Source organism: Lithobates pipiens, unplaced genomic scaffold, assembly GCF_037356315.1.
Source record: "Lithobates pipiens isolate NorthernLeopardFrog02 unplaced genomic scaffold, aLitPip1_a1.2 Scaffold_8, whole genome shotgun sequence".
In the NCBI taxonomy this organism is placed as follows: domain Eukaryota; kingdom Metazoa; phylum Chordata; class Amphibia; order Anura; family Ranidae; genus Lithobates; species Lithobates pipiens.
The window spans coordinates 690,658,826-690,678,180 of NW_027507903.1; the positions used below are offsets into that span (position 1 = coordinate 690,658,826).

Here is a 19,355-nt window from a genome sequence, read left to right on the forward strand (position 1 = left end):
CAGCCCGATTTGATCGCAAAAAGCCGGGAATATTTGGACAGTAGGGGGGAGAGAGCTATATGAAGGCCAGTTAGAATAAGGCTTGGGAAACAAGGCAGAGGAGCTGAGATACAGGGAAGAGCATAGCCCTATGGGAACGTTTAGGCGTGTGAGCGGAAATAACTACTTAGATGTAAACGAGTGACCCCCCCAACACTTATACTCCAAGCCGAATTAGCTCAGCAGCGGGAAACCAATAAATGTATAAGTACATATGAGCCTTGTATATGCATAAGAGCAACAGTGCAGTCCATATAAAAGGCTAAAGTCTATACACTCCAACACTATAAATGACAAATGTCAGCACTATAACTCCCCTTCCAGAGATCCAAAAGGAGCAGGTAGCTAAATCACAGTAGTAAAATGATACACTTCTCACAGACTCCAGAGAGATGAGTTATCCAGAACACATATTAGCCAGGTCTTCCACTCGAGGCAGTGTTGAGGGGCAGCAGCTGTATCTCTCACGTAGGCTGCAGCAACTCACCACCATGAACCGAATCACCTCCCGCAATCACGCCAGGTTCTCACCCTGTCCTGTCAGCGGCACAAAACTTTATCCTATACGTAGCTCGCGCTCACACACCGGACGCCAGCGTTCTCGTCCCGTCGATTCACCGGTCCACAGCATCAAGGGAAAGGAGGAGCAGAGAAAGGATGAATAAGAGTACAGCAGTGCACTCCACCAGCTTATCAGGCAGCCCAGCGGCAGTTGCTGAAAAACTCAGGGCGAGGAGTGAGCCATTCCGCCAAGCATAGTCATAGCGGAGCAGGGGGAGGGGAACAGCAGCAGGTTCTCACTCACAGCCTTCTCCCATCTTCCCAACTACCAGGCTTCCGCACTGGTCACGCCCCCCTTCACAAATTCAAGCTGTCCTGGCTCCATTTTCAGTACGTACTTAGTAGATGAGACTATATAAGTAATAGAGGGAGGAGTGTGCCCCCTGAAGACACAGTGTGCCCCCAAAAGGGGTGTCTGGGGGGTGCCTTTATCCCTGTGACCATGGGATAGATCCTGGTAATTCCTAAAGAAGCAGAATATATGTTGGAGCAAAAAAAATCTTGAAAGTAGATTACCCGCGACAATTAAGACCACCTCATACTGTTCATTGTTATAATTGTTGTACTACTTATTCTGTTAAGATTGTAAATGGAATTCTTCTGTAATCAGTAATTCTTCAATAAAAACATTGAGATAAAATAGGGGATAGATTTATGACATTTTTATTATTATTTTATTAGTAATGGTAGCGATCGGCAAATTTTTATCATGACTGTAACATTATGACGGACACATCAGACACTTTTGACACTATTTTGGCACCATTGTCTTTTATACAACAATCAGTGCTATAAAAATGCACGGATTACTGTATAAATGACACTGGCAGTGAAGAGGTTAAACACTAGGGGGCAATCAAGGGGTTAAGTGTGTCCTAGGGAGTGATTCTAACTATGGGGGGATGGGCTATCTAGGACAAGACTGCGATTACTGCTCCCAATGACAGGGAGCAGTAGATCTCTGTCATGTCACTAGGCAAAATGGGGAAATGCCTTGTTTACATCTCCCCGTTCTTCCGGTCCCTGACACAATCACTGGACACCATCAAACATTGAGTCCAGGGGTCCCGCGGCCACAGAGCACGTGGCAGATGTGCACACACCCACAATGCTCCTTTTAAAGGGGATGTACCTATATGCCCACTTGCACAGCTGTGCCATTGTGCCAACGCATATCGTCATGCACTGGTTGGCAAGCAGTTAAAATCACGGCTCCTGAAAAAAATGGCGATTTTAAAAATGTTTTTGCATTGATACATGTCCCCTCGGGCAGGATCCGGGTCTCCAAACACTTTTTATGGCAATAACTTACATATAAGCTTTTAAAATGAGCAGTTTTTATTTTTCACATTCATGTCCCAATGGTGTTTGCATGTTCACACAAAGTTTTTGTGCGTTTGCAAGTTCTGGTGAGAACCGAACTGGGGGGGTGTTCAGCTCATACCTAGTCAAGGTTACTAAAATCTGCTGTTTCCACCTGAATTCTGGGCTGACCAATGAATGGGGGAAGTGCAGGCGCTGCAGAAGTGATGGGCTGCTAATCAGGATTAGCAAACACATCAGGAAGGGCAATTTGGGCTCTATGGGCCTTTCTTTGAATTATTGGTGGCTGTAGGGGACTTCTTGTGCTAGCCACCGCACCAGTCAGGTACACCTGACCTTAGCAGGGACCAGTACCCCATCATCAGAGCTATCTGTCAGGGTGCTCTCTACCAGTTTGTATACTGAGCCTGAATCTGACAGTGTGGTCTCTTCAATGCTGTACAGCTAGTGTGACAGTCACAGGTAAAAGAGCACCTGGTTGTCAGCGACTGCTTCAATCGCTACAAAAAATGAACTGTTAGTGCTAGCAGAGATCAGGCGTGACTCTGCTAACACTGCAGTTTTGTGTGTGACAGTGATCTATTGATACTGCACTTGGGTGGGCTGTGCAGAGAGGCTAAATGCAGGTGCTGGCAGGTATCTGGGCTGATTCTGATAACGCCACATTTTGGGAACACTATACTATTGGGAACGCTAATATAGCTCTGATCAGATCAAAGATATTGATCCATTCAGATACTATACTAGTAATGGAGCTATATAGTGTGAGTGTGTGTTAGTGTACCTGGCACTAATCTGATGATGTCTGGGATTGACACTGACCCTATCTGACACTAAAACTGATGTCACCCGACAAGAGATCTGTACATTATACTAGTGACACTGTGACAGAGAGTGAAAGGGTTAACTCGGGGGGAGGTGATCAGAGGGTTAACCTTTATTAGGGGTTAATGGGGAGTAACCTAAACCTACCTGGGCCTACCACTAACTGCCTAACACTGATTAGGGACACCAATACAGTGACCAGTGAAAAATCTGAAAAATGCACTTGGTAACACTGTGACAGGGAGTGAAAGGATTAACTGGGGGGTGATCAGGGGGTGATCAAGGGGTTAAATGTGTACCTACATGTCCTGGTGTCAGTGTAGTGTTGGTGTACTCACAGTAGATGTCTTCTCCTCACTCGCAGGAAACTAAAAGGGCTCCACGAGGGGAGATGACATCACTTCCTCTGCTGGTGTTTATATTACACATGTAGAGGACAGTTTACCATTCACCAGAACCGATCAGCAGGTCCCGCCCAGAGACCATTGACCTGGGCCTGTAGACTGATCAGTTCTGAAATCAATCCAATCAGTGTGGGGACGGTGGAGGGGGCGCGCACCCCCCATACCCACACACGTGACCGACATACGATGATGGCGATTCACGCAAGAGAGCCAACATGCCGCAGTAAAACTGTGGTGGCTGGTCAGGAACCGGTTAATGTATTTCCCCCAATACTTACCTGAGCCTGATCCCCATCCAGCAATGTACACAAGAGCAGAGGCTCGCTTGGCTCTCTCTCTTCTCATTGGCTCAGACACAGCAGGGGGAGCCATTGGCAGAGGAAGATTTGGGACTTTTTATGGCAGACAAGGACTCATAAAGGGGATGGGAGTTGGGGATGTTCATCATTTCTTCTAGTGATGGGGGAGGGGTAACTTTCCAGGATTTATAACTCCTATCCTGCAGAAGGGAGACAATGACAGATGATATTTCTGGAGTATGAGTTGTATTGGTTATGGGACGGCCTTTTGTACAGAAGTGAGAACTGTCTGAGGTCTTTGTCTTCAGAGGAATGGATCGTGTTTTCTGTCTTTATTATGGTCAGGACAAAACATTCCATTCATAGATTTGTAAATATGAAATATTGTATATAAATAATTAGCATTTTCATTTTCAGCCAGCAGGTGGAGCTGGAATATCTTTTCCACGTATTTACTTGCCTGTCCTTCCCGGATCACTGTACAATCCATGTTATTTACAGAGCTCAGTAGCTCAAGCTGTAATTTCCCTTCATAACTGAATGACTCAGAGGAGGGGGAGGGGAGGGGGGAGCATATTCCTGAAACCCACCGGAGGGACCTCACTGGACATGTGAAAATTGAGGATGAATTGATCCGTGGTGTCTGTAGCTACAGAGGTCAGTGAGGTCTCGGTCACACGTGTGTCAGTATCATGTGATTATGTGACATTTATTCAGCATTTCTAAAGCCTGATAAGCGCCTTCCATGCCTGCCATGAATATTACAATGGCGGCACGCAGTGCTGGTCACACAGGAGCGGTAGCGTTGTGTCGTGTTATAAATGAAGCCGCATGTCGCTGTCATGAGACATCCACGCTTGTCAGTCGCCTCCATTCATTTTATGGTGATGTCCAATAATCGCTGGGCATTGGAGGACAGACAGCGGAGGCTCCGGTATCCCAGAATGCACTGGGAAATAATAGAGAAGTAGGACAGAGCAGCTCCGGTCACTTCTGGTTGTACAGAACAGCCGTGTGGTAACTCCAATAGCTTCTGTGTGCCGGCAAAATTATCAACCAGCCGGCAATACTGACAGTGCCAGGCAGGGAATGTGTCACTGCACAGCCAAAAACCTCTTCCAATTATATATACTAATCAGCTGAACACAGAAGGATTCATCCACAAAATCCAACACCAAATACATAGAAAGACAACTGTGCAGCACTACAAGTGAGACTCCCTAAACCTAAAAATAGGATTGGTATTTCAAATGTTTAAACAATCCACACATGTTTCAGCACAATTATACAGGAATATTACAATGTTAGAAAAAACAATATAAGTAAAATATCGTCAAAGTGTTCAATATTGCAGCATGATGAGTGAGACCACCCAAACTTTAGGATACTATGTACATGCAAAAAACCTACTTTGTGGTTGGCCACTTATGATTGGTGATGTGCAGTGACACTTCCCTTACAGGATAGATATAAATATAGCTGTGCAGCACTATAAGTGAGACTCCCTATACCTAAAGGTGTTAATATTTACATATTTTAAACAAACATCACAAATATACATGATGAAGCCCCGCCTAGGGCGTAACGTGTAAGGTGGAGACGTCATCACGCCTGTCAGATACACTAGGAGAGCCGCTGCTATACTGTTATGAAGGAGAGGAGGGTCGCCGGGCGCTCTGTGCATTCTTACATGGATATATTGGGATTCTATGTGAGGATATATTACATGTTATTATTAATAAACTATTAATGACCCGAGTATCCCAGCTATTGTGACACATACAAATGAAACAGATGTGGTAACAAGTCACCAAGCGGGTATTATCCTCAGACCGGGAAATCTGTCCTCCAGGGGGCAGGAGAGCGATAGTGAGTATGATGACATGGCGGCTGGTTTTCATTCTATAGAATTATTGTAATATATCCAAAATCCACATATCAGAGGAGATCATTTCCTCTACATCACTTCCCCTTTAGGCTCCTCCCACTAGAAGAACAACCCCTCCCCCGGACATTTCTCCAGCATTCTTATAGTGTTTTCAGAGCTTCATAAACACAATGAAGACACATGATAAATGTCATAGAAGTGTTACTGAGCATTGCTTCCTTCTACATAATCATCAGACGTGTGAGCGAGTCCTAAGGGGGTCTATTCCATCCTATTTCCTGCTTGTTAGGAATATGGATGGTCATTCCATATGTACAGAGCCTGGTCACTGTTCTACTATAAGGGGAACCCCAAATCCCATGGATGAGATTACAAAGAGAAAGATTCCCTCAGAGAGAGGAGAAGACATGAGAAGAGGACAGGTGATGGAAGATTCTACATGGGTGAGGATGGAGGACACCCAGAGATAGAAGGAGACACTGAGAGACGGGAACAATCACAAGACGTCACATTTCCCCATCACGGCACATCACACATTTCTCTTACTGTAATTTCTGAATTTTACTCTCCGGGTTCATCAGAAAGGAAAGAGAATCCGACTTCCATTTATATCCTGAAGAGGAGGAATCTTCTTCTTCTGCTTTGTCCTCTCCCGGACAATCTTTACTGGAAATAGTACAACGACGAAATCTAAAATCCAATAATGAGATAATAATTATCACCAAGAATGTATGACCTCTGACCCCAAGAATAACAATGTAACCCCAATATTTCCCTTCCACATGGCTGCCTTCCCTCCGGCTCTACAGCCTCATACTGGACCTGATGAGGACTTCTCATTGGTGGCTATGAGTGGTCTTTGAAGTCACACTCCAGACAAAACTTAAAGGAGGCCCCTGATATGTATACGGGGTCTCCGGCCTTCCTACACAGGGGTCTCCATTCAGCTTCTGGAAAATCCTGGAACACCACTTTGGTTCCAGATATAAAATGCAGTCCAGACATTCCCATCTCCGCCCACTTCTGCAGACAATTGGCCCCTCCAATGTTGGGATGATGATGTCACAACCCTGACATTATTTCCCTCCCCCACATCTCTGAACACGAAGCTTTCCCTCCAAATGTTCTGTGTGATAAATGGTACAATTGGGGGCAGGGAAAGGGTTAATGCAATGTAAATGATGTGATTGTTACCAGAAGTTGTGTAGAAGGTGATAAGTGAGGCCCGGAATGGAAAAGACAGAAAAGAAAAAGTAGTGCAGGGCCGGGCATGACCATGTGTTTAGGGGAGACAATGCATGGGTTAATATGAAGAGATTAGAGGGGGGGGACAGTGAGAAAAGTCCAAGGGGGAGTGGTAATATATAAGGAGGAGGCGGGGCTGGGCTGGGAAACAGAAAGTTGTGGAGAAAGAAATGAGGAGGCAGTTTTTTGCTCTGCTCCTCCAACATGGCTGAGATGTCACTCGGATGAGGGCCTTTATGGATGACCAGGTGAGCTGATCGTGGCTGGGAGGTGATGGTTGCTGTGCATGCAGAGTTTGCAGCCTCTGGCACTCTGTTTTCACCAGGGCCCTCATCTGGGACCATGCACCAGGCAAGGAGCCCTCTGGGGGGAACAATCCGGTCCCCCAGCAAAGAACAGCCAGCCGTCTGCCTGAGCAGGGTCTGGGTGGACTCCACGCCACCAGCCCAGCTCGGTGGGCGGGGCCACGGGCCATTATGGTGCCGCTTCCCCGCCCATGAATCGCAGGACTACTACCTCCTCTGCCTGCATCGCTGCGCGGGGAGGAAGGCTTAGGAGGGAGACTTATTAGTATGGCCATCAGGCTGCTTATACAAAAAAAAAGTTTTTTTTTAAAGGGGGCAGGGCTCCGCGGGTGGGCTTGGCCTATACCGGTGGCTCGAGATGGCACAAGATGGCGGTGGAAGGACGAGGTTGACCTTCCAGGACATAGTATGTGAGGGCATGTGTGGAACTGTGGCAGGAGGCGGAGCTTTAGGGGTGAGACAGACAGTACAACGGAGGGACTCTACGGCCCCCAGGACCTCTTTGCCTGGGGGGCTGATGACACCACCGGTCCTGGTCTGGGACCACAGGTCGGAAGGCGAGCTGTCAGTGTGCGATGAGGAGGAGCCACAGGAATGCAAGCCAGCGATGGAGGCAAGCGAGGCGGCTGTTGGGGTTCCTGTCAGCCTGGTAAGTCTAATAATGTCTAAATGTTTTTCGTTTAAGTTGCATTGCAGGATTTGTTGGGGGGTTGGAAAGGGGGGTGCAATGTCCACGGTAGTTGCTCCTCCTTGAACAGAGTTGGTGGATGCTGGCCCACAAGTGGCGGGCGGTGCACCTGCCAGTTTGGGGACAGTGGTGCAGTGGTGGGGTTGTCAGGTAATGGTAGGATGGAGATGGTAAGGATTGCAGATGCTAAATAAATAAATAAATAAATAAAAAATAAAATAAATAAAAATAAATAAATAAATAAAAATGTGAGATGTACAGGTGCTTTGAGGGTCCCATGGGAACACAATTGAATAGGGGGTCCAGGATACGATTTGAAAAGGCAAGTGTGTGGAGATCTTCTCGTTATGGCCACCTTTAAAAAAAGAAAGGGGATAATTTACATTTTAAGTGTATAGGGTCAAGCAGAAAGATCAAGGGAAAAAGAATGAAGGTAAGAGGAGGTACCGATCGCTTTTGCCGAAGGAAGTCGCCATTATGCGATTGTCATGGGGGGAAGAACCCGAACATGGTTTGGCGTTGTTCTGTTATATGTAGGCCATTGGTAGGTGCACATGTTAAAAAGGGGGATCTGATTGGCTACGGGATGATGAGCGGTTTAGACCGCACAGGTCGTTATGGCCATTTCTTAATGGGGATCAAAGGATAGCGGCTTCTGGATGCGGTTTCTGTAGTAGTAGAGGCAACTATACCCCCCTCGGCTGAAAAGAAAGGGGTGGGTTGGCAGTGCAATGTGAGCTCCTGTCAGTTCAGTTAAACACGAGTGTTAAAAGTGTGGGGGTCCCATCCATTTGTATTGTGGCTTCATGTGAGGACAATGTACAGGCGAGCCTAGTCACACAAGGGATGACTTTTGGAAGGGGGTGAAAAGGTTGCAGCCTTTGATAAGTAGATATGGAAATAGCGAGGCTGCTTGCCTCCGGGGTTTTTAATGGGGTCTACAGTGGGGGTGGTGCCTGAGAAGGAACCAGACACGTTTCGCCTCGTTTCCCCACTTATCTGTCAACAAAAAAAAAAAAAAGAGTTCTTTCATAATCCGATGCGGTGCACTGTGTCCGATACTTCACGTACACAGCTATAAGGTGGGTTAGGTGTGACGGAAAAGGGGCGCCTATGGCAAACTAGGAATCTGTGTTCCATTTGCTTCCAGTTTATTCTGAGAGCTTTGGCTGCTGGATAGATGCTGGCAAGAGGAGTTTTTTACTTGGAACGATGCCGGCCCATGGGTTTCTTTAGTTCTTTACCGGAGTGGGGGGGTAGAGACGTGTCGGTCCCTGATTCAATCATACATGGCTTGGACCTTTGTGTGTTGGGCCGCCTTCCTCCGATGTGTGTGCGATTATACTTTATACATTGCAGCACATTGCAGGTGGGTTCATTAGTGCCATTGGCTGAAAAACACAGGGGGCCGACGAGGGATATTGTACTATTTTGTTCTGGCATTGTGATTGTTTCAGGGGTTACGGAGGGTCATCTGTCAGTGACCAAGTTGGAGGTACTATAGAAGGGGGTGTGTGAGGCCCAGGGACGGCGTGAGGTACAGTTGAGGACTTTGCATTCATTGCTGGGTAAGTTCAATTTCACCTGCCGGTTTTATTCCAATGAGCGGGTTTTGGCCGAAGGCTGCCGTCTGCTACAGTGGGGGTTTCAGGCCCTGAATAATTTAAACAGTTAAATGCGGAACACGGGGAGGGTTAGAAGGTTTGATACGAGTTCTTGGCCACATATAACGGACGATGGGTGGATGCCAGGTCGATGGGAAAAGAGGTCACGAACACGGCGGGGTAAACAGGTTTGGGGGAAATTTCTCTTTCAGGGGCAATAGAGTGAGGAAATTTGGCCCCAAGTTTGTTGGGTGGAAGTGGGGTGTTCATTCGTAAACTTGTGCTATTGGAATTTTTCCAGTGGTTCTGGCTATGGAGCTGGGGTAAGGGTCATGCAGGAACCTGACACGGAGTTGAATTGTGATTATGTGGGTGTGGTTACGGGGTCAACCACATGTCCGCATTGTCACAACTGGTCATATGGTGGCTATGCCATTTTGTGTTGCGTTAGGTGCAGTTGAACATTTTCTATATGCTATTCATCTTGCAGGCTTTGGAAACACGGGGGGCTTACTCGTGCATCTATTTTCGGTGGGATAGGTTCAGAGAGTTAGCCGGACACAGAGGGGGAGGAGTTCCCTACTCGGGCTGGATAGGGGAGATGGCATTGGAGTCACCACGGTAGGTAACAGGGCAGTCAGCCAGTGAGTCCACATGGGCGGCTTATGTAAAGGTATGAAAAGAAGGGTGGGTTGTTCGGTGCAGGAGTCTGAGGTCAAACATGGCTGTGTGGGGGGTAAGGTTGTTGGTGGTACTGTGGTTCCAGGAACTTGGTAAACGGGGTCGGTATCTGCCATCGAGCGGAAACTGGTGGGTTTTTGGCTTTTGTTTAACCTGCTGTGCAGGGTGGATTGAAAAAAGGAGTTTGGGTTGGACAATACATACAAAAAAATGATCAAAGGGTTAGAGGGGTGGAGGTGCTGCTGTTTGTGTTACCAGGATTCAGAGTAATAAAAGATAAATAAAAATAAAATAAATAAATCATAAAATAATAAGAAAAAAAAAAGGGATAAACCTAGAGAGTTTCTAGGGTTTGGAACAGATGGCATGGGGGGCAGTTCATGTGGCACAAGGCTGGGAAGTATTGGTTGAGGTTCCAGTTTGGGTGGGTGTTCTGAAAATGCCACTGGGACGCAAGGTTGGATGGTGCAGAATATGCTTCACACTCCTTCCACATCAGGGCAGCTTTAGAAGCTGCCAGATATGGGTTGGATGAGGCGGCGGTAAGGAGGAATGGTAGGTGGGAAGCAAAGCGATTACACACTTACCTATGCCTTCATGTGGTGGTGGAATAAATAATACTAATAAAAAAAAAACACACGAGTGGGGTAGTAGTCTGTACATACGAGCTGTGTTGTTTGTGGTATGGGGTTACATTGGTTTACTTTAAAGTTGGTGCTGCCTTTGTTTGCCGTTTTTTTTTTTTTTTTGTCCAGATGGAGGACTTATACGCCTTGTCTGGATTTTCTTTGTTATCTGTATGTTTGTTGTGGGGCCAGGAGAGCAGATGCGAGATCGGTTGGCAGACAGTTGGGTAGTTAGAGGAGGGAGGCATGTGTTCACTGGCTAGGTGTATGGGGGTTGAGGTGCAGCAAGGTGATATGGGAAGTGGAACGTTAGGCGCGGCGGGATAAACCGCCGGCCATTTGGGTTATGCATGCAAGGGGTAATGCTTTTGGGTTCGAATGATCAGGGAGCTGATCTCGGACGTTAAGTCAGATATTTTACGACTTCGTACAGTTGTCTAACATTCAGGTGGTCGGAAGGTTGTGGCTCAGAATGGGGGGCCTGGTGATCAGGAAAGTAGAGGTGGAAACTAATGTGGGCCTGTAATTGAGGGTGTTAGAATACACCTCTAGGTAGTGGGGATAGTTTTCTGGGCTCTGGGACTCAAAGATGGGATCCAGCGGGCCCCGGGGGTGTGGGGGAGCCCTTAAGGGTAAGGTATCATCCTTGCGGGCTGTGGTGGTGTTTTGTTGGTCTTTGACGGTGGCAGTAAACATATGTGATGGAAAGGGGTGGGGGGCTCATCGGTAGTATGTGCCCCTCCGGTGTATTCCAGCGAAAGGTTAGCTGGAATACTGTAATGGTTGCACTGCGGGAAGGGGGTTGTCTCCGAGCTGATTATCCGCTGGAGGCCTATCGTGTGGAAAAAGGTCCCGCAGTGTATTGGTGGAATATGTGTTGGAGTTCCGGGGTGCCGTCAAAGACCAACAGACTGGAGTTGAACAAGTTGTTACGGAGGTGATATTTTGGTATATATTTGATATTGGAGTTATTTATATGGTGTGAATAATAAATAGGCTGCTATGGCCATTTATACTCCAAAATTAAGGTGTGGTCTCATCATTTTAGAAGGGTAAGAAATGGGGATGGTGGAGTACAAGTGGTATAGCAGTAAGAGGCAAGTTGGGTACCTCTGAACTACACTGGTCATGTGGGAATCACCATTTAGCTCTGGTTCACACAGCACAAGATGAAAGTCGCAGCCACTTCCAGCTTGACTTTGCTCTACAACTTCCCGGCGACCCGGTGTGACTTCAAAGTGACTTTACTGAGAAGCATTCCTATGTGACTTTGCTGGATCCGTGTTTATAGCGTGTTTTATCACATGACAAAACCTGCGTCTGATAACCGTGATTGGGGCGTCATTAACAATCAGGCTGCATTTACATCTGCATAATTCTGAATGCACATCAACCGCCAGAAATTGTGTGCTTTGCCGCACGTTTCAGAAATGTGCTGCGACCGTGCGTCACGCTTGTACTGCAAACATGAGAAGGCGAGCGCGATGCATGTTTCCAAAACGTGTGGCAAAGCATGTGTTTTCCTGCAGGTTGCTGGGCATTCAGAAACGCTCAGACGCCAACGAATGGTATTGCAAGTGCAGCGTGTGTTGTCACACATTTTCAAAATGCACAGCAAAGCATGCGTTTTCTTACGGGTTGGCGTGCGTTCAGAAACATGAAGATGCAGATGAATGGTAACACAAGTGTGATGTGCATTGCCACACAAAACACGCAGAAAATCATGCGTTTTCTTGTAGGTTGCCGTCAGTTGTAAATAAATTTCCATTCATTCACATCTGTACATTTCCAACTGCACAGCAACCTGCAAGAAAACCCATGCTTTGCTGTGCGTTTCATAAATGTGTGACAATGTGCGTCACACTTGTGTTATTATATATTTACTTCTGCACATTTTTGAATGCATGACAGACGCAAGAATACATGCGCTTTACTGTATGTTTAAAAAAATGCACAGCAAGGAGCATTGCTTTTGTGTTACCATTAATTTACATCTGCGCCTGCGTGGCGTTCGTTGCTGTGCATTTTGTAGACATATGAAAAAGCGCACATTTTCTTTGTGGGTCGCCTCGTATTCAGAAACACGCAGATATGAATGTTGGCTGATTGTTAATGACACCCCAATCACAGTTATCAGACGCATGTTTTGCTGCCAAGATGCATGACGCTCCATGACTGAGAAGATTCTTGAGCTACTTTGGGGTGTTTGATACATGTTGGGCAGAACATTCCAGTGAATGGACTCCCTATACACAATGTGTGATTACACATGAAAAATACACAAATAATGGAAGTGGGAATGTGTGTTTCCGCTACGCTCAGGTGTGACTGGGATGTGATTGGAGGAAGATTTTAGGCAGAAAGGATGACCAGGGAGAAGAGGTGGGGGGTAAAAAAGCCTCAGAAGTCACAGCAAAGTCTTAAAGATTCAGACAAATGTGCGACTTTCTGGTGATTTTACATTGAAGTCTATGGGAGTCGTGCAGCACAAGAATCACACAAAAGTAGTGCAGGAAGTAGTTTCTTTTGTTGCAGTGACTCAAATCGCATCAATTAAGACAACACCCAATAAAGTCTTTGTGTTTTCACCTGACCTGCGACTTTACATTTCATCAGAATGTCGCTGGAAAATTGCTGTAGTGTGAAGCAGGGCTTAGGGCTGAGGAAAGTGTGAGTTCCCAGGACTTCTAACAAGTGTGGTAGATGGAGAACATGTCTGATAATCACCGTTATACTGTATGCAGGTTCCTGCCCATTCTCTGAATTCAGTTAGGATATCCTCACACTCACTTACCTGACATCCTGACTCCTGTGTAGGAATGGAGATAGAAGTTTCTGGCACTCTGGACCCACAGTGAGAGAATAAAAACGTAAAGACCGAAAACTTTCCCTCTTCAAAGTCTTCAAGCAATAGATCAGCTGCTTGGAATAATTCCTGTCCATCCACAAGTGATCAGTACGTGAGCCCCACAGATACAAATCTGTACGACCCGACATGACTCTCCTAATGAAGTCCTCATCCTGAGTCTCATACAGACAGAAGATGGTCTGAGTATAGAAAGTCTGACTGAAGCCATTCATGGCCCATTTTCTCATTGCAGGTTTGGCTCGGAGTGAGATGGAGATTCCTGTGACCTCTGAGAATGTCTTCACCTGATTTTCATTTAAGAGACCAAACAGGAATTGTACAGATAATGATAAATGTGAGGAATGTGAACTGAGGCGATTGAGTGATTTTCCTTTACAGATCTCCGGGAGGAAAATACGTTTCCTAAATCCAAACCAACCATCATCCATCCCATAATAGAGAGCAGCAAGGAACTCCTGTACACTCAGGTGGATGAAGCTGTAGCAGGTCTGGTGACGGACGTCCCAATGAAAGATGTTCTCATTCAGAAATACAGACTCCACCTCATCCAGAGAAAGTCCATGTCTTTTTAGATCTTTCTTCTCAAATAAGATTTGTTGGTTCAGAACTCCCTGATTGGCCAGAGCACACAGCTTCTTCAGACAGGTTTGTTTCCGGTGTACAGACTGCTCCTTCTTGCTGTGATGGGTTAGTAAAACCTCCAGGAAGAGAAGATAAATTGAAGTCGTTGTCTTACACTGAATTACATCCAAATTTTTTCTTATTTCTTGTGTCATTACAGTGCAGACAATCCAGCATGTGATGGGGACGGCACACATGGTGTACACAACGTCATTGTCTTTTATTATACTGAGAACCTTGTCTGCATCTTCTTTATTTCCATAGAATTTATGGACATATTCCTCTCGATCGTCCCTTGTAAATCCCTGGATTTCCACATTGCGGGAATCATCGATGAATGTGTTAAGTTTCTCCATGGCCAGTAGTGATGGACGAACTTCCGACGGGACGTTTCGCGAACGCGAAACGCGAACGGACACAAACGTTCGCGAAAACGACCGTTCGCCGCGGGCTCCATTGACTTCAATGGGAGGCGAATTTCGCAAACCTTTAGGTCGAATTTGCGGCCACGGGGTAATTATTAGGGGGTAGCACGTAGTCCCACCACCTGGACAATAGCATAATACATGTATGAGGTGAATTTGGGATCGATAACTACAAGCATTTTTTTTTTATTTGGGAAATTGTTCTGACAATTCAGGACTATGGAGCTAATGAAGGCAATGGAGGAGAGGGAAGGTCAGGGACCAGGGTAGGCAAACAAGAGGGTGCAGGAGATACAGAGCACTGACAGCAGCACCGTAATACAGAGCACTGACATCAGCACCGTGACATACAGCGCTGACAGCAGCTCCGTGACATACAGCGCTGACAGCAGCTCCGTGACATACAGCGCTGACAGCAGCTCCGTGACATACAGCGCTGACAGCAGCTCCGTGACATACAGCGCTGACAGCAGCTCCGTGACATACAGCGCTGACAGCAGCACCGTGACATACAGCGCTGACAGCAGCTCCGTGACATACAGCGCTGACAGCAGCTCCGTGACATACAGCGCTGACAGCAGCTCCGTGACATACAGCACTGACAGCAGCTCCGTGACATACAGCGCTGACAGCAGCTCCGTGACATACAGCGCTGACAGCAGCACCGTGACATACAGCGCTGACAGCAGCTCCGTGACATACAGCGCTGACAGCAGCTCCGTGACATACAGCGCTGACAGCAGCTCCGTGACATACAGCGCTGACAGCAGCTCCGTGACATACAGCGCTGACAGCAGCTCCGTGACATACAGCGCTGACAGCAGCTCCGTGACATACAGCGCTGACAGCAGCTCCGTGACATACAGCGCTGACAGCAGCTCCGTGACATACAGCGCTGACAGCAGCTCCGTGACATACAGCGCTGACAGCAGCTCCGTGACATACAGCGCTGACAGCAGCACCGTAAGCAGCCCCAGGAGGAAGTCAGCACAGCACAGGGATGGTGTGATCCCCTCATAATAAGAACCCCCAGGAGGAAGTCAGCACAGCACAGGGATGGTGGGAGCCCCTCATAATAAGAACACCCAGGAGGAAGTCAGCACAGCACAGGGATGGTGGGAACCCCTCATAATAAGCAGCCCCAGTAGAAATATGACACCGCTCAACCTCTTCAAAGAGGAGGGTAGGGGCATATAGTACGGTGTGCTTTTTTGGGTCAGGGAAGTGAGCCAAATGAATTAAGAAGGTCTGTGTGCTTGATTCCAAAAATTGTTTATAGACATATACATGGTCTACTGATCACATGTGTTGAATTCCTCCGAGATCCATGCCTCATTCATTTTTAGAAATGTGAGGTAGTTAACACTGTGGTGAGCTAGGCGAGTACGCTTATCGGTCACAATCCCCCCTGCTGCGCTGAACGTCCTTTCGGACAGGACACTGGATGAGGGGCAAGCCAACAGTTCGATTGCAAATTGGGCAAGCTCTGGCCAGAGGTCAAGCCTGCCCACCCAGTAGTCTAGGGGTTCATCACTCCTCAGAGCGTCCACATCGGCCGTTAACCCAATGTAGTCGGACACCTGACGGTCTAGGCGTTCCCTGATGCTGGATCCGGATGACACCTGTCGATGGGTCGGCTGAAAGAATGACCTCATATCCGAAGTCACCAACACATCTTCAAACCGGCCTCTTCTTGCAGGCGCTGTTGGATTGGTACCCGCAAATCCTTCTCTGGGAGTGGGAATTGCTCCTCTGCCAGCGCACGCAAAAGCAGAATGCAGCATTTCTCGAAGCAAGGCCTGGAAGTGCTGCATTCTGACAGCCCTCTGCGACGGCGGTAACATTTCCGCCATTTTGTGTTTGTACCGGGGGTCTAAGTACGTTGCCACCCAGTACTGGTCCTTGACCCTCATGCTTTTTATACGGGGGTCCCTATTAAAACACTGGAGCATGAAGGCCCCCATTTGCACTAAAGTGGAAGCGGTGTGGTGGCCTGGCTCCTGCTCATCATCCAGGATAATGTCGTCCTCTTCATTCTCCTCTCCCCATCCTCGCACAACAGGGATCCCAGAAAGGTTTAAAGCATGCTCTTCTTGCTCCTGCTCATCCGCCCCGGCACCATCCTCCTCTGACTCCTCATCAGACTCCTGTTGTTGACTTGTCTCAGATAGAGTAGCCCCCCCTGGGAATTCATCCAGCATTGCGACTTCCTCATCTTCCCGCTCCTGCTCCTCCACAGCCTGATCAATGACACGACGCAATGCACGCTCCAGAAAGAAGGCATAAGGTACCATGTCACTGATGGCGCCATGGCTGCGACTGACCAGTTTGGTGATCTCCTCAAATGGCCGCAGAAGTCTGCATGTGTCGCGCATGAGCAGCCACTGGCGCGGTGAAAAAAAACCCAGCTCCCCAGAACCGTTTCTTTCGCAGAGTTCATACAGGTAGACGTTAACTGCACGTTTCTGCTGGAGCAGCCTATCAAGCATATAGAAGGTTGAGTTCCATCGCGTCGGGCAATCGCAAATAAGACGTCTGACCGGCAGATGGTGTCGCCGCTGAATGTCAGCAAGGCGAGCCATGGCCGTGTAAGATCTTCTGAAATGGGCCGAGATTTTCCTTGCCTGCCGCAAGATGTCCTGGACCCCAGGGTATTTGACAAGGAATCGCTGCACGACCAAGTTTAAGACGTGTGCCATGCACGGCACGTGCGTGATTTTGCCCTGTTTCAATGCGCTAAGCAGATTGGCACCGTTGTCACACACCACTTTACCAACTGTCAAATTGAGCGGTGTTAGCCACTCATCTGCCTGTGAACGCAAAGCTGAAAGGAGTGCCGGGCCAGTGTGGCTCTTTGCTTCCAGGCACAACAGACGCAGCACGGCATGGCAACGTCTCACCTGGCATGTGGAATAGGTTCTGGGGAGCTTGGGCGGTGCAGTGGAAGAGACGCTAGCAGCGGAAAAGGAGGAGGCAGCTGAGGAGGAGAGGGAGGAGGATGGAGTAGGAGGAGGAGAAGAAGAGTCAGGCCTGCATGCAATCCGTGGCGGTAAAACCAAATCTACACGGGTGCCACGGGTTACATGCTTGACGGCCGTCAGAAGGTTCACCCAGTGGGCAGTAAAACTGATATACCTTCCCTGCCCGTGTTTGCTAGACCACGTGTCTGTGGTCAGATGTATCTTGGCACCGACACTGTGTGCCAGAGATACATTCACTTGCCGCTGAACATGGCCATATAGCTCTGGGATGCCCTTCTCTGAGAAATACTTCCTTCCTGGGACCTTCCATTGTGGTGTTCCAATGGCCACAAATTTGCGAAAGGCCTCCGAGTCCACCAGTTTATATGGCAGTAGTTGGCGGGCTATGAGTTCTGACAAGCCAGCCGCCAACCGTTGGGCAAGAGGGTTATCCGGCGTCATCATTTTTTTACGCTCAAACATTAGGCCCACGGAAGCCTGCCTTTTTGCAGAAAAATGTGAGCTTGGCGTGATGGAAGGTGGAGTGGAGGACAATTGTGAGGAGAGAGGAGAAGGAGAAGTAGAAGACGAGGCTGGACGGTGAGAGCCTGCAGTGTGGCTTTGTGTGTTCCGTTGCTCCCACTGGGCTCGGTGATGGCTGCTCATGTGCCTTCTTAAGGCGGTCGTCCCTAGGTGAGTATTGGGCTTACCGCGACTAACGCGTTGACTGCAAAGATTGCAGATGGCAACGCTATTGTCAGCAGCGGACACGTTAAAAAAAGCCCACACTGCGGAGCCATGTGCCGGTGTCCTGGGAGCGCCAGATGTGACCGTACATGGTCGATGACTCGCTCCTGATACATTTGCAGTCTGCTTTGTCCCTGCTGTGCAATGTAAGTCATTGCTGCTTCTCCTCCCTATCTGCTGGTCCATATCTCCCTCTGAACTCCCCTCCTCTTCCTCTCTTGTGGGCACCCACGTGACATCACTAGACACGTCATCATCAACGTCACCTTCCCCACCGCTATAAGTAGAGTAGGCAGCAACACCGGGGACCAACCTCCTCCTTGGGCTGATCTGGGTACTGGCGTCAGACTGCTGAGTAGCGCTTGTTGCTACCTCCTCTTCCTGATCCAATACCAAGAGTGGCTGCGCATCAGAAATGTCCTCTTGATATGGATCGGAAAATAATTCCAGTGACTCAAGCGGAAGGTATGTGGTGGTGGTGGTGGTGGTCGTGTTGTTGGTGGTAGTGTCTTTGGGGGTGCACATAGCAGAGAGTGAAGAAGAGGGTGCAGATCGAGAGGATGAGGAGGGTGCAGAAGAGTAAGGCTGAGCGAGCCACTCAACCAAGTCTGGTGCATCCTTTAAAGTAATTGAACGCACCTTCTGCAACTTCCCACTTTGGCTCAAGCCTGTTGCTCCTGCCCTACCCCTACCACCCCTGCGGAAGGGCCTGCCTCTTCCTCTGCATGTCATTTTTTAAATGACCCTGTGACAAAACTCTTAGTCCCTATACCGCTGAAGGACTGCTGCAGTATAGGTGAGCGGTCAGCAGTGGTGCACGTCAACCCTATCTATTGTGGACCTATAGCGGTCCTTACAGAACAGCAGACTGTACCGCACTCAAGCCTATGTACCGTAGCACCCTATACCAAGTTACCAGTCCTTATAAGAACTTTTGTGGACCAAGCAGGTTGTGTATTAGTGTTTAGCAGACTGTACGTCAGTCCCTATACCGCTGAAGGACTGCTGCAGTATAGGGCAGCGGTCAGCAGTGGTGCACGTCAACCCTATCTATTGTGGACCGATAGCGGTCCTTACAGAACAGCAGACTGTACCGCACTCAAGCCTATGTACCGTAGCACCCTATACCAAGTTACCAGTCCTTATAAGAACTTTTGTGGACCAAGCAGGTTGTGTGTTAGTGTTTAGCAGACTGTGCGTCAGTCCCTATACCGCTGAAGGACTGCTGCAGTATAGGGCAGCGGT

General features: G+C 48.1%; 1 protein-coding gene across 1 annotated transcript in view; it reads right to left on the bottom strand.

The window, feature by feature from the left end:
• Positions 1-14,335, bottom strand: part of LOC143963526 (NACHT, LRR and PYD domains-containing protein 12-like) — a 93,689-nt gene extending 79,354 nt beyond the window's left edge. The window contains exons 1-2 of the mRNA XM_077473201.1: positions 13,283-14,335; positions 5,886-6,029 (exon numbers count right to left, since the gene is read on the bottom strand). Of these exons, the coding sequence (XP_077329327.1) occupies positions 5,886-6,029; positions 13,283-14,334 (1,196 nt within the window). The 5' untranslated portion in view covers position 14,335. The remainder of the gene's footprint in view (positions 1-5,885; positions 6,030-13,282) is intronic.
• Between the last annotated feature and the right edge of the window lie 5,020 nt (positions 14,336-19,355).